Below are 13,757 nucleotides of genomic sequence, written 5' to 3'. Positions count from 1 at the left end.
CATCCAGGCTGCTGCCTTTGCCCTCATCCCTGCCTGCTTGCTCCTGCTGCTTGGGATTTGTTTTGTGAACTCGACCAGAGGACTAGTCAGTCTGTTAACTCACCTGGGAAAGAAATCCTCTGTAAAAAAGCTTAATTTTCAGCTGAATCAATTCCCACATCCAGTTTGCAGCTTGAAAGCGTGGGCAAAAAAAGAGTGAGCTGTATACAGGGGAAGGTAGAAATGCTCTTTTCAGCAAGAACAATGATTTTTGCTGGATTAAGCCAGTCCTGGAACTACAGCTTTATTTGTAGCACAAGAGAACATAAGGATTCCAACAGGTTCTGGGGTTTTATTGCAGTAGGTGTTCAGTCTTTCATCCAAAAAGCTGACTATATATGCCCGAGACATTCTGTTGCAAGTAAATAGAGAGCAACGAGAATCAGATACATAGTACATCAGGGCATACCAGAGAATCTCTACTTTAATTTTAATTCCTTCAGTACCATGTACAATTTTTCTTCCTGAACTACTTCCTATACTGGGATCTTCTCCTTCCTCAGCTGAAAGCAACTGAAAGAGTATCTATTGTTCTAATTCTAATTTGTTTTAGATAAGGAGGTGGGGAAAGAAAAGCTTTCAGGTAAGAAAAACTTTACGAGTTTTCTCTAAAAAAATTAAATCTAATTCTCATGTGGTGAGTGCAATGGCTCCCTTTTCTCTGAAAACACTGAGGTCCATATTCTCCTTATCTTTCAGGACCCACAGGTTCATAAGTCTTCATACTGGACTGCTAAATCCTAATCTGCTAGATGTTTGACAATGGCTACTTAGTTCATTCCCAGATAAAGCATACACCTATCTACAAATATTCTGCTACTTCTGGACATGTTTTTTTTCTCTACTGTGCAGGTGAAACCTATTATTCAATAAAGACTAAATCATTAAGATGTTGTTTGCGGGATTTTTTTTTCCTCTAAACTTTTCTCCATTAAATTCGTTGAACCCTCTATATGGTTAAAATTAGAAATAGGTAAGAAATGTCTGAGTTTCAATATTCATCACAGGCAGTCCCTTTCCATTAGCCACAACCATTTCTACAAACATGTAATTTACCATCCAAGCATTTCAATCTTACACTGCATTGCTTTAGAGAAGATTTATAAGCAGACACGTGTATTGCAACCTACAACTCTTTTACAGGTTCCAAACAATCTCCTACCATATCTCTTCAGAATGCAAACAACCTCTGCTTTCTTCTAAAACAATACCCATTTTGGCTGCACGCTTGTTACAACCTATAGTAATAAAATTGTATTCCTGAAATGGGTGTTTTGAAGATGATGAGCACACAGATTTCTTGTAAAAAAGTCATTTCTCTCTGAACTTTTCTTTAAATAATAGCTCAATTCTGGTGATCTTCTGGTACTATGGAAACTAACAGCCATATAGCTAAAAACAAACAAACACACAAAAGAAACCTTGAGAAACTGTAGAACATAACTGTTAAACACAATCTAACAGAGATGCTTCCTCACCTTTGGGTGGGCAATTGAGCACTATTGAGTATCTTTTTCTTCTGGAAAGGACTAATGGCTATGAAAGAACAGAGTACAACTACAAGTATTATGCAAAAACTACCTCAAGTAGTATCTATCTGCCCACACAATTACACAACAGAAAAAGGGTGCTTTACTTAAAGTTAGTTTTAAAATGCATTGGTTAGTTTAAAATGTGTCACTCTCATCATATGTGCACAGAAAAAAAATAGAGAAACTGTACTATTCTGTGAAGTTAAATCATAACTGAATTATGAATTCATAAGGTCTGGAAAGCAGGACGTGGTTTTTCCTTTAATCAGAAAACAGGAATTAATTTTCTGCATAGGGATTTTTCTTTCCATTTTACTTGCATGCAACTTTTATCTAATGACTTATTACCATCAACACAGCTCTAATTAAACACAGGCAACTAAAACAGCTGTAGATTAGGGAAGCATCAATTTAGTGTACTGCAGCTCAAGGAGATCAGAAACTCCCAGGTCCATAATGTTCCAGCTATTGCAGCCTACACTGGACCACTCAATCACTCCCAGAGTTCTTCAGAAGTCATTTAACAGACTAGCAAATTCATGTACAACTGACAAATCTATCATATTATGGGCTCTCAGACCACTGTTAAAGGCTGGATGAGAATCATATCTTGAGCTGAAGCTAATAAGCATTAACTGCTCACTTTGGTATTTAAGAAATCCCAATTCCCACAACAAAAGATACTGGGAATAGCATTTAAAAGTCTATTTTTCAGCATTTCATGGACCCATTTGTATGATTTCATTGTGTCTTGTCCGTGTTTTTCATACATATCAAAATTCGAAGTGAACGGATGGCAACTCTCTGCTCTGGCAGAAAAATCCTCCCAGCCTCAGCCACTCTGCACCTTGTTTGAGAATAGTTGGCAGGCTGTGAAACACACCAGTGCCTTTTTGTTGGCTCTTATCACCAGCACTAGAGGTTTCAGATCCCTGTGCTCCAACCCAAGTTCTATAAACAACCCTTCCTGTCTTCCACTTTCAATCTGCATATAAGATCAAATGCCTTATAAACATTTTATGACAAATATATCTACCTCACTCACAGTCACCCAGCTTCAGTGTGCTACGTGATCTCTCTGTAACCATAGAGTCAAAACTGAATCTTGATCCTTTATTTCCCCCCCATCCCCCCCCACTGTTCAGTTCAAATACAGCTTCAAGGGAGGTTGGTGAATAACAACATGCTGTTGGATACATTGCCTCATCCAGAATAGTGATCTTTGACAGGCTTGTTGAAGAAACAAGAAAGGAGAAAACAGGCTTACTGAAGATAATGGTTTTGCAAAAACCAATCCAGTTTTGCAAATGGAAAAAAACCAAACAACCAGCTCTCCCAAAATGGTGGTCCAAGCCTTTCTTAAAGGACCAAAATCTCTTCTTCTCTAGGCATCTTAACAACTAGCCGGAGCAACTGATATATGGGGCATAGAATAGGCAAGCTTTTCCTGACATTCCAGCAACACTATCAGCCTCATCTCATATTCCTTTTTCTTTTGGCAATAGGAAATTAGGTTCCCAAACATGCAACAAACCAAACTGCAAGGCAAGGTTCCAGGTCCGGTACAGAAACGGAACAGGTGAGTGCATCCCGTACTCACAAGGACTGCATCTGGTTTATCATCACACTTTGTGATGCTTAAGGATTTCCAATGACCAAAGAAGGCAATGTTCTGGACTAATGCCATTCTGGAAGTGGGATTTAAAAAGCTATTTCTCATTTAAGATTAAAAATAATCAAAGGAAATCAGGTTCATAATTCTAGTTCATAAAACCATATGCTTCTCTTTCTAGTACAATCTTTCAGTAATGTCTCTGCTCCCTGCACTGACAAGCTCACAAAGCCCCTCATTGATGACTCTTTCAGAAGGTTCCTCATTTCCACCTGTACAACACCTAAAACCTGCCACAAATCAGATTTATTTTTCCAAGACAGTATCTGAAATCCATAGGATGTTTCTATAGCTAAAATACCTCACCTGCAAAGTGCTATCTTTGAAGTTATTAATTCTGTCCATAAGATGCGAGAAATCCATTCTCAAGATGTTTTTAGTTGCAAAGACACTCAGTAAGAACACTAGTACAGTAAAAATCCCTATATTACTCAGCCTCTTGGGTCTATTTATATATATTTTTGTACAATACCAACCAATATCACTTGCACTCAGGCTGCAAAAGTAGCTCTTAAAAATGGGTTACAGTTTTCAATAAATGGATTCCTTAGCACTACTAAAATTGCTGCCTTGTGTTTATTTGATACTTCATTCTCTTCAGAAATTAGATATTGATGAAAATCTGGGTCACAAAGGTATTTGATTCCCTGAGCAAGATAAAGGTGAATGAAGAGTAATCTAAACACTTCTGAAGATAAGCACAGTTTGCATTTAATGGATCTTTTTAAAAGAGTGTAAGCATCATCACATTCCCATTATTTGAATATGATCGAAGTGAAAGATACCAGCACACTGATATGATCCTTTCACATTACCATGGTTATATGAGATAAAGACAGGAGCTGTTTTTCAGATTTCCAGTATTATTATTCTTAACAGACTGCAAGAATAAATTTAAAGGGGGAGGATGGGATGTCAGAATGAGCTTGTAGCTTCTTTCGCTATACATGAAGGCAGCATGCAAAAACTAACTTACAGGGAGAGGTTCAGATGCCACATATTTCACTGGGATGTCTGTCTCCCATGGGATTTGGAGCTCAATATGATTACTCACTACAGAAAGCTTCTGGAAGTTGATAGTACCAGTGATGAGCCAGACTAGGCCATCAACACCCCAGGCTTTGCAGGGATTTGTGATGTTCAGACAAATATTGCACTGAATCTTGGTGGAGGAGATTTGGAAGGGACGGAGAACTATTTTAAGCTGGGATTTCCAACAAAGATGTGCTTTTGTTTTATAGATAAGCAAGGCCAACAGATAGCTGCTGCAGAAAGGAGCAACCTTGCTGGTCCTCCTTCTCTTGAGCTGTACTTGTCTGACTCTGCAACAAGTCTATTCAGGGAGCTGAAGCAACAAAAACTGTACAAAAAGATGCACTCTTTTGCAGCATGCAAGTCCAATTTATTACTGCAACTGAACCTCTGTGAAACTGTAGCCAATGGAAGAGATGTTTATTGTATTAGCTTGATTGCAGTAATGCATGTAAGGGCAAGACCCCTGAGGAGGTATCAGGAAAGAGGTGAAGAAAAGGGAAAATTTTCCTTTGCTGAACAGGAAAATGCAAAATGTTCACAAGCTAACATTTATTTTTCTTTCAATAGAAGGCAATTCCTAACATCAGTTTCCTGATACCATGGAATTGCCAAATGACATTTTGAAGAACATTTTTCTTCCAGTTATTTGTGTGCTTAACTAAATGGGCTGAGGAATGTGTCTTACCATACAGGTGTCCAGATCCTCCAAACGTTCTATCTCTGTCAACTCCTCAACTGTGATGATGGAGCGTTTCGTTGGCTTCTCTTCAGCTAACTCAATTTCTAGTGATTCCTGCTGTGGAAGTGGTTTGCCACGTCTGGTCAAATGGTCAGCCTGAAGGCAAGGATAAAGACAGGAACACACCAATCAAACTATTAAAAAAGGCAAACCAAACCTAACCAGAAAGCTCACAGAACTGAAGTGATCACAGAGCCTACAAGACCAACTACAAATGCAGTTTTGTGTGTTAAGCTTCACATAAGGTTTGCTTTTGGTTCCTCCCCATTCCCCCCCCCTTTTTTTTTTGGATCACACATTCTAAGAAGGAAGGGAAAAAGTCTAAAATTAAAAAAGATAAAAGGTCTGATAAAAAGTCACCCTACTTTTTTCATATTATTATGAGACTTCCTCAGTGTTTTTCCTACCTTTATTATAAGGAAAATAAAGAAGTGGAAGAGAAGCTTTGTCCTGCACCATTGTGGTTTTTTCTTGCTTTGTTTGTCTGGTTTGTGGGGTTTTTTTGTGTGTGTGTATTTTGTTTCTTTGTTTGTGGTTGCTTGGTTGGGTTTTTTTTAAATTTAAATTACAGAGAGACATGTACTATTTCAGCTAATACAATTTTCATAATTATTAGATGGCCAAAATGTTATCACTGCCTATGCAACAAAAAAAAAAAAAAAAAAGAGAAAAGATTGTTTTGTTCAATATCTTAGTTTTCTTTCACTGAAGAACTGGTATGGATTGCCAGAAAAATAATAACAATAATAAAAAAAATCATCATTGATGGATCTATGAGATAAGATAAATATTTTATTTTTAGACCTGCATAACAAAGATTGTTTCTAAGAACAGGGAGAATGTTAATATAAACCACCCTGGACTATACTTGGAATGGAGTGGGTTCATGGAGTGTGTTCATGTTATTAGGAAAATGATGAAATACTTCCTAGTTCTGTTGGTAACTAAAGAGAATATTAAATAATACCTGCTATAAGCAAGTATTTGAGCAGTTATTCAGAGAAGCCTTCAAAAAGGCAGCTAAGGAGAGGTGTAGTCCACTGCTTAGTATCAGCATGACGCTGGACAATCAGTGGATTTTAGTTGTGTTGACCATCAAAAAGGGTAAAGAGATGACCTGAGTCAATTCCAGTTCACTTAGTCTGGTGTCTACACTGGAGAACAGTTATGAATCCATCTATTTTTAATCACATTAAAATGTCTAGATAACAATTAATTCTAACTACCACCACATTAGGCAAACTCAGGCCTTGTCAAACAAGGTTTATTTTTCAATTTTGCATCAAAGACTGCTAAGACAGTGCAACACACACAGAGATTTGTAGGTGGCTGAATTAGTGGTATGTGACACTTCAGTTTAAGGAGCTGGCACAGAACTGTATCAGTAGATCTAATCTTTGCTGTATAAAGAACTAGCTGCCAGCTCTCAGATTGCAGTTGTCAGTTGAAGATTAACACTGACAAAAATGACAGGAGTTCCTCTACCAGCATTTTCAAGACCTGTACTCTTCAAAGTGCTTTCATCAGTGTTATACTGTTTGAAACGATCTGCAGCTAACAGAAACACAAGGGTGTTAAACAGTGAAAGGGTCATGCTAAATGCAGGCCAAAATAAATCATGAAGTAAATCAACTCAAATCAAATGCACAGACAATCTTTCCTTAGGAAATAAAGCACTGGCAATTAGCTATATTAGTTAATTAAGGACAGTTCTGAAAAGCAGCAAATGTCAAGCACCCAGAAGCCATAACTGGGAGGGAGATCTAGCAAACCCAGCCCTGAAAATGAGCTACCACTGAAACTGACAACAGAAAGGAATTCTTCTATCTTTTGCTATGTAAGCACAAGGAGTAAAGAATATCAGGAGAAAACAAATTTCACTGTTATATAGTGTTGGATAAAACACTGGAATAGTAAGTCTGGTTCTGGGGACCACAATTTTAAGAGGCTTTTAAAGCAGCTGGGGAATGTGCAGAGAATCATGACTGAAGTGATTCAAAGGCTGGAGAAAATTACTGTGTTAGAGGTAGAGTATGTCCAAGTTGTGCAATACCACTGGACAGAGATTGGGCACTGCTCATGCCAGCTGAGCCTGCTCCAGGCCAACCAGAGCTAATTTATGGGGCAGCTTACACAGAAGTCAATTCTGCTGTGGAACTGCTGAGCCTAGAGGTTGTATCTTTATACAGTGCTGCTCTGTATTATAAAGACACACCCACAAATAACCCAGACTTTTAATTTATTGGAAAAAAATGGAGGTGGAGAGTGAGGAGGGGAGGGGAGGGAGAGAGTGATTTGTTTTCTGTATACGAAGGCTTTCATAAAGAGGCAAAGAAATATAAGTTGCCTTATGTTGTGGAGATATATATGGCTCCTTTATCTTGTGGGAGAAAAGGACCTGAGAAAATTCATGACTGCAAGCTGAAGCCAGAGAAATTTCCATTAGAAATGAAGAGCAGTTTCAATCAGGAGAATAACTATGCACTGGCTTCTTTAAAAGAACCAAACAAAAAACCCTACTCCACAGTAGTGGATTTTCCTTACAGAGACACCAACATTACAAATAAAAATATTTTTCTGTGGACACAGTCATTTATTTCTTCTACTCTAGGTGAAGCAAGTACAGTTACAATAAATAACTGTGCCTCCTGAGAGCTCAGCACTTTCAAACAACAAAAAGTGTTTCCTTTTCTGTTTCTACCTCTTTCTCTTCAAAACTGATACCTACATTTCCGAGGTAGTCTCAAGATGTACTCATTCAGGGGACAACGTCTCAATAGTCCCCTCCTCTAAAGAATGAAATTTTACCTCTCATTTCGCATTCAACCAACCCTTATCATCTCACCAGAACAAGTAGGCACTCATGACTCAGTGTTGCAGCCTGATGGCATTTTTAGTTTTATATCTGACAATAATGCCAAAGTTAATAGGACAAATTCAGAGTGCAGCCTCTTCCAAGGCTGTGTCTTCTTTAAAGCAAAAAGGCAAAAGTCTCACGATTACATTTCAAATAACATTAGTGATGCCAATGAAAATAAGACAAATTTCAAGAGAGATGTGTACTAAGGAGAAATTGAAGAAGTTATGAATGTAAACAGCATTGTTAAGATACTCAGCACACAAATAAAATACACAAATACTCACCAGTTTGTGATGGCAGTGGGAAAGTGCATCCAGGATTTCATCTACGACTCGGTCAGACAGGAAAGAAGCCACTGTCAGTTTTACTTCACTGTGTGAGGATTGAAAATGAGAGAGAAATTTTTAATTCACACAGGAGACTTCTGTCTTTACAAAATGTTCAACAGTGCAACTATTATCCAGTGCTGTCACTTTATTTGAAGCAAAACATTAGAGGGTGTCAGGATACATGACTGCAGGTTTCAGAAATAAACTCATGAATCACACTGTAAACACTAGAGCCTCTGTACCATATTTAACCTGCTGTAACATTCTTCTAAGAGTTGTAATCAAAACATCTGGGTAAGAAAGCTGAATGAGGTGCAACTGTGTAAGGAACACTACCACTGAAGTAAGAAAAACTTGAGCCTCAGATGAATGGATTTAGGATGGTCCTGCCTGTTTAACACCACCTCACCAAACAACTACAATTCACTCACTTCCTCAACTCTTCACCATGAGGGTGGTGAGACACTGGAACAGGTTGCCCAGGGAACTGGTGGAAGCCTCATCCCTGGAGGTTTTTAAGGCCAGGCTGGATGTGGCTCTCGGCAACCTGATCTAGTGTGAGGTGTCCCTGCCCATGGCAGGGAGGTTGGAACTAGATGATCCTTGAGGTCCCTTCCAACCCTAACAATTCTGTGATGATTCTATGATTCAAATATTTTCTCATGTTTGTCTGCCAGCTGAAGGACAGTTGTACAATGCTGATTCTACTGACTTTGCCATCACAATTTTGCTTCCTCTTTTTGCTCTAGGTGACCACTTTCTGTCTCAAGAACTTCACATCATCCATCCCCATTTACACAGAAGTAGGTGGAACAGCAACACACCCAGTACAACTGAACTACGATTTCACTAGCAATTTCCTGTCAAGGAAACATATAACCTTGAATTGCTCCCTTGGGGTCCTCTCTTTGGCCACAATACAAAAGGCTCAGGCTGTGAAGGACTTGCAGCTGACAAGTACATATGCCTGAGCTGTGGCCCAAAGCTCTGTCTCTCCTTCCTCTATCATTTCAAGCCCTACTCCTTCAACTTACACTTGCCAGCAAGTAATGAGATTTTGTTTTAAGGTATTTATCTGTGGACTGAGTTTCATTGGATAAAGAAAGCTACTTCTGTTTGGAGCTAGTACTGCTACACAAAGCCTGTAGGGAAGAGTAAGAAACACATTGGAAAAGCAATGCAGTTCATAGGGAGGTAGAACGGTGGCCAAGCCACAGTAGGAAAAGAACAAGAGTGAAGGACTTCCCTCAGCTACTTACGTATTAATTTAAAATAATAAAAGGTAGGAAGGGTGACACACTCACCCCACTGACAGTTGCAGCTTTCACAGGTGGAAGGGGCACTGTTATTGCCTGAAGGTTAAGGTTGGTTTGATATTACTGATGTGAACAAACTTCACACTCTGAACCATTTTAAATGCTCTGAAGGCATAGCTCTGAAGTCTTTAACACCCCTTCCAGACAATTCTGCTGCACTCAGCAAAACTAATTTTTAAGTCTTAAGGTTTTCTTCTTTTACAAAGATATTAGAATCACAATGCAAAATGACATGCTTTTCCATCAAGCAGAAAGGTTTCCTTAGCCAAATAATAGCAACTGCAAAGGTTTAAGTAGAGGTCAATCACATTCTGCTGCATAACATATATGTATATATTCTCTGGTCTACATTTAATCTGAAAATAAAAAAGGATGCAGTAAAAGATCAGGTAAAATCTTCTTTATTTTCCCTTTTTTTTTTTTTTTAATTAAACAAAGAGTTGTTTAGGAAAACTGTTTCTGCTCCAGGTTCCTGGTTTGAATATCCAAAACTCCATTTTGTAGGTATGTCTGTCTGCTGTGCACATCTCCCACAGAAACAAAAAGTTTTAAACTGATTGCTACAGCTACAGGATGAGATCAAACACACAGCAACAGACAGAGCACTGTTAACATTCAAAGCAAGTAAGTGCAATTTCCTTTTATAACAGTAACTCAGTGTTACCTGAGAACATAAATAGATTTGACAAAAAGTATCAGTCATGAAAACATTATTTGTGTACCATAAATCAAAACACTTTTACTAAGTAGAACAGAAGCCCATGTGTTAATGACCATGTTAACATCCCTGGAGATTCCAAATATTTGAATCTCCTGAGCTAAGCTGACCAGACCTGTAGGACAATTTCCTGTTCTTTGAATGCCTTAATACAGTTTCTTGTGAGTCACAAAAGCATTCAGGAATCATCTGTTACACAACCACGCATACATGCAACCTGAAACCCAAATTCTGTAACTGATTTTGTTAGATTAATCTTTTAAAGTACCTAATTTTATTGAGGATATCAATTCCAGATTGCTCCAGGAGGACATTTTTCACAAACGTGCGTGGGATGGAAATCTTCTCAGTGCTTGCCTCAATCAGGTCTTCACGGATTCGAGCTTTCTTCATCACATTTGGGCAAAGGTTTTCTGCTGCATCCACCATAGACTCAAGGAGTGTCTGCATCACAGCAAGCAAAAGGTTGCTATCAAGATTTTCATGAGGGGGAAGATCACAGCGTTGCTCTGGTTTTAGACTTGTGATATCTACATTTTTTCTTTCTAATTCCCAATATAAGCAACGTGAAAGACATTTTACAAAGCAAAGTCACAGAGGGACAACATACTTGTTTAGAAACCCACCCACAACTGCACTTCTTTGCCTTTTCAAATGCAGAACTTCTACACCTCTGTGTGTTTAACTGACAGGGCAGTAAGTTAGCTTCCCTTGTGCATCCACCACTTGATGCTCTGCTGCAGCTGCCTTGGCTCTGAACTGTGCCCTGAATCAGCAGTTTTCACCAATGCTCCAGACCTGACAGTTTGTAAGAGGAATTAGTATATGAAGAAGGGAGACTCATGAGAACTTGGCATGCTGTACGAGGCTGGAATATACTAGCCAAATACTAAGAAGTAGCTGCAAGCATGATTTGTGGTGTGCATGCAAACCTTTAATAGATGGATCTCATTAACATACACAAAGTCCACAGTGGACAAACCTTTAATAGAGGGATCTCATTAACGTCCATGGAAGTCCACAGTGAACTTCAGGTGCAGTAAATGATGATGATGATAAACGGTATATGCTACTTCTGCCCACTGCAAACACTAAAGCCATTTCTTTCATTACAACTGGACAAGTGTCCAGATAATACAGCACAAAGCTACATGAAACTAATAATGAAAAGATAATTGATATAAACATACTGAGAGGTTGAAAAAAATTTATAAAAAGCAGAGCACATTTGCATTTAGCAACAGGAGGTCTCAGATTTCATTATTTCTCTGTGGGAGACATGGAAACAACTATCCACAGACCTTAAGCTGCTCATCCACAACTCTTGTGACTTCTCCAGCCATGGATTCAAGTGTTTCTTGGATTGGATTGGAGAGTGAACCATTTGCTCCTGCCCAAGCAGCTCCACCGAGGTGATACAGATTTGGTAAGAGCTGTAAAACAGAAATACCATCTTTGGAAAGCAGGCTCATCACTACCTGTCTTCAAACCTGGACAAACAGGAGGAACTCTCCCTGCTTAATCTTTTTTTTTTTTTTTTAATTAGAATTATTTTTTCACTTTAAATACTACCTACAGCTGACCATCTGAGGAAAATACCCCTTTGTTACACAGAGTTACTTTAATTCCTCAGAAAGAGAAAAGCTGCAGGCACACACTGAACTGCTCTCAGTATTACCAGGATGTTGGGCAAGGTTTACCGTTTTGGAGTTCTTGGCATCCCTCATAAGTCGTTCTGCAGATTTGACATCTTCCTGTACAGCATCCACACCACAGTTTCTTAATGAGTTGAGATGATCTTGCACTTTTACACATATTCTGTCAATCATCTACTCGAACAAAATAAATGGAAAAGATAAAAATGTCAAAACGTTGGTCAAATATGAGCTGAATTCAGTCCAGGTAGCAAATCAATAGCAGCATGAACAGATTTTTAGTGACAATATAACAATCTGGAAATGTGTGATGAGAGCTTGGAGGTGTATAATGATACTAAAGAAAAGCATTATAAAGACACACCTAAACACTGGAAAAAATAAACCCTCACATTTGAAAGGAAATTATGCTTTAGAATATTTCCCTACAGTTACTTCTATGGTAACTAACCAGGAAGTTATTCATTTAAAGTGTTCCTCTGTTTTTCAATTCTTTTTTTTTTTTTGGAGCAAGTTTAATGCTTAAAATGTTGATGTATCTAATACCTGGCCCTAGAAGGTCCCTGAATTTATTAAGAAGGTCAGACAGTAAGAGAAAGCTCTGTCATTATCTATTCAACAAAAAACAGCAGAGGCTCCTCCTGTACAAGCAAAATACAATTGCACAGGCTTCTGGGATACTCTTTCAAAATGTAAATATTCCCAGTTTCAAGGGAATGACCAAAGCAGAAGTTTCCATCAGACCTTTCACAGTGGGATGAACAGAACTTCATCTGTATCTGCAACATAAGTCACTCAACATGCTGCAAATACAGGGCAGGTGGTATAGCTCTATCCTTCCAAGACAAAGCCATAAGAATGCCTGAACTGTAGTCAGTTTTGATTAAGATATATGGGGCAGGGAGATACAATAGTTAAGTCTTTATTAGCCCACATAGCATTCATTAAAATTAGCTATTTGACATTCTGAAGCAACATCTGAGAGCGTGTCAGCATCATATAAAGTCTCGAGTTCTAATATCTTATATCATTAGCAACGAGAACTGAAATAATTTCACAGCATGCTCCTTTTCTGCTCCACATGACTCTCCCTCTTCAAAGGCTTTTGGGTGGTTGTTTTTTTGCAGAAGTACAAAAAGCTAATTAATTATTAGACAGTGGAAAGTCTCATTGGGACATCTGGACTAAAAAAAACCCAACACTCTGGGAATAACAATGCAATTTCACCATACTAACACAAGATTTTTTTCCAGCTCTCTTTCAAAACCCATCCTTATTGTACACAATTTTATATAGAAATGAGTCATTTCTTTTTTCTACCTTCAAAAGAACAACAAATTACATTTACTGAAACCTGATGTGCGTGTGGTTGTTGGAGAAAAGCACAGCTAAACCCACCAAGCTACAAAAGTATCTAAATTTAACTCACATGGAGATTATTAACTTGGGGGAAAAAAAGGTGGCATTGGAACAGATAATTACTAAAATAAAGTGATGCTGTTCTTGCAGTTTTTAGTACCAGTACGTCTCCATGTACAATTTTCTCTGTCAAGAGGTGAGAGTATTAGTTCAGGTTCTAGTAATCAAAATGTATCCCATTAGCTGTAACACAGGTAGAAAAACGTGACTTTGAATTAAGAGATTTTTTAAAAATAAAATAAATGCAGACAACAGAGACATTTCATTGTCTTAGCTGATGAGCAAAACAGAGAGAGTTGATTCTGCCACTCCGCTCTACCGAGACCTCACCTATAGTACTGTGTCCAGCTCTGGAGCCCTCAACAGAAAATGGTCATGGACCTGCTTGAGAGGGTCCAGAGGGCCACAAAAACAACCAGAGGCATGGAGCGCCCCTGCTGTGA

General features: G+C 38.5%; 1 protein-coding gene across 1 annotated transcript in view; it reads right to left on the bottom strand.

The window, feature by feature from the left end:
• CARMIL1 (capping protein regulator and myosin 1 linker 1) overlaps positions 1–13,757 on the bottom strand; it is a 118,255-nt gene that overhangs the window by 36,717 nt on the left and 67,781 nt on the right. The window contains exons 25-29 of the mRNA XM_054381614.1: positions 11,941–12,069; positions 11,542–11,673; positions 10,509–10,684; positions 8,162–8,249; positions 4,964–5,113 (exon numbers count right to left, since the gene is read on the bottom strand). Coding sequence (XP_054237589.1) covers positions 4,964–5,113; positions 8,162–8,249; positions 10,509–10,684; positions 11,542–11,673; positions 11,941–12,069 — 675 coding nt within the window. The remainder of the gene's footprint in view (positions 1–4,963; positions 5,114–8,161; positions 8,250–10,508; positions 10,685–11,541; positions 11,674–11,940; positions 12,070–13,757) is intronic.

This window comes from Indicator indicator, chromosome 6 (genome assembly GCF_027791375.1).
Source record: "Indicator indicator isolate 239-I01 chromosome 6, UM_Iind_1.1, whole genome shotgun sequence".
In the NCBI taxonomy this organism is placed as follows: domain Eukaryota; kingdom Metazoa; phylum Chordata; class Aves; order Piciformes; family Indicatoridae; genus Indicator; species Indicator indicator.
The sequence above is the reverse complement of the archived record's forward strand: the minus strand, read 5'-3'. Positions and strand labels throughout refer to the sequence as shown.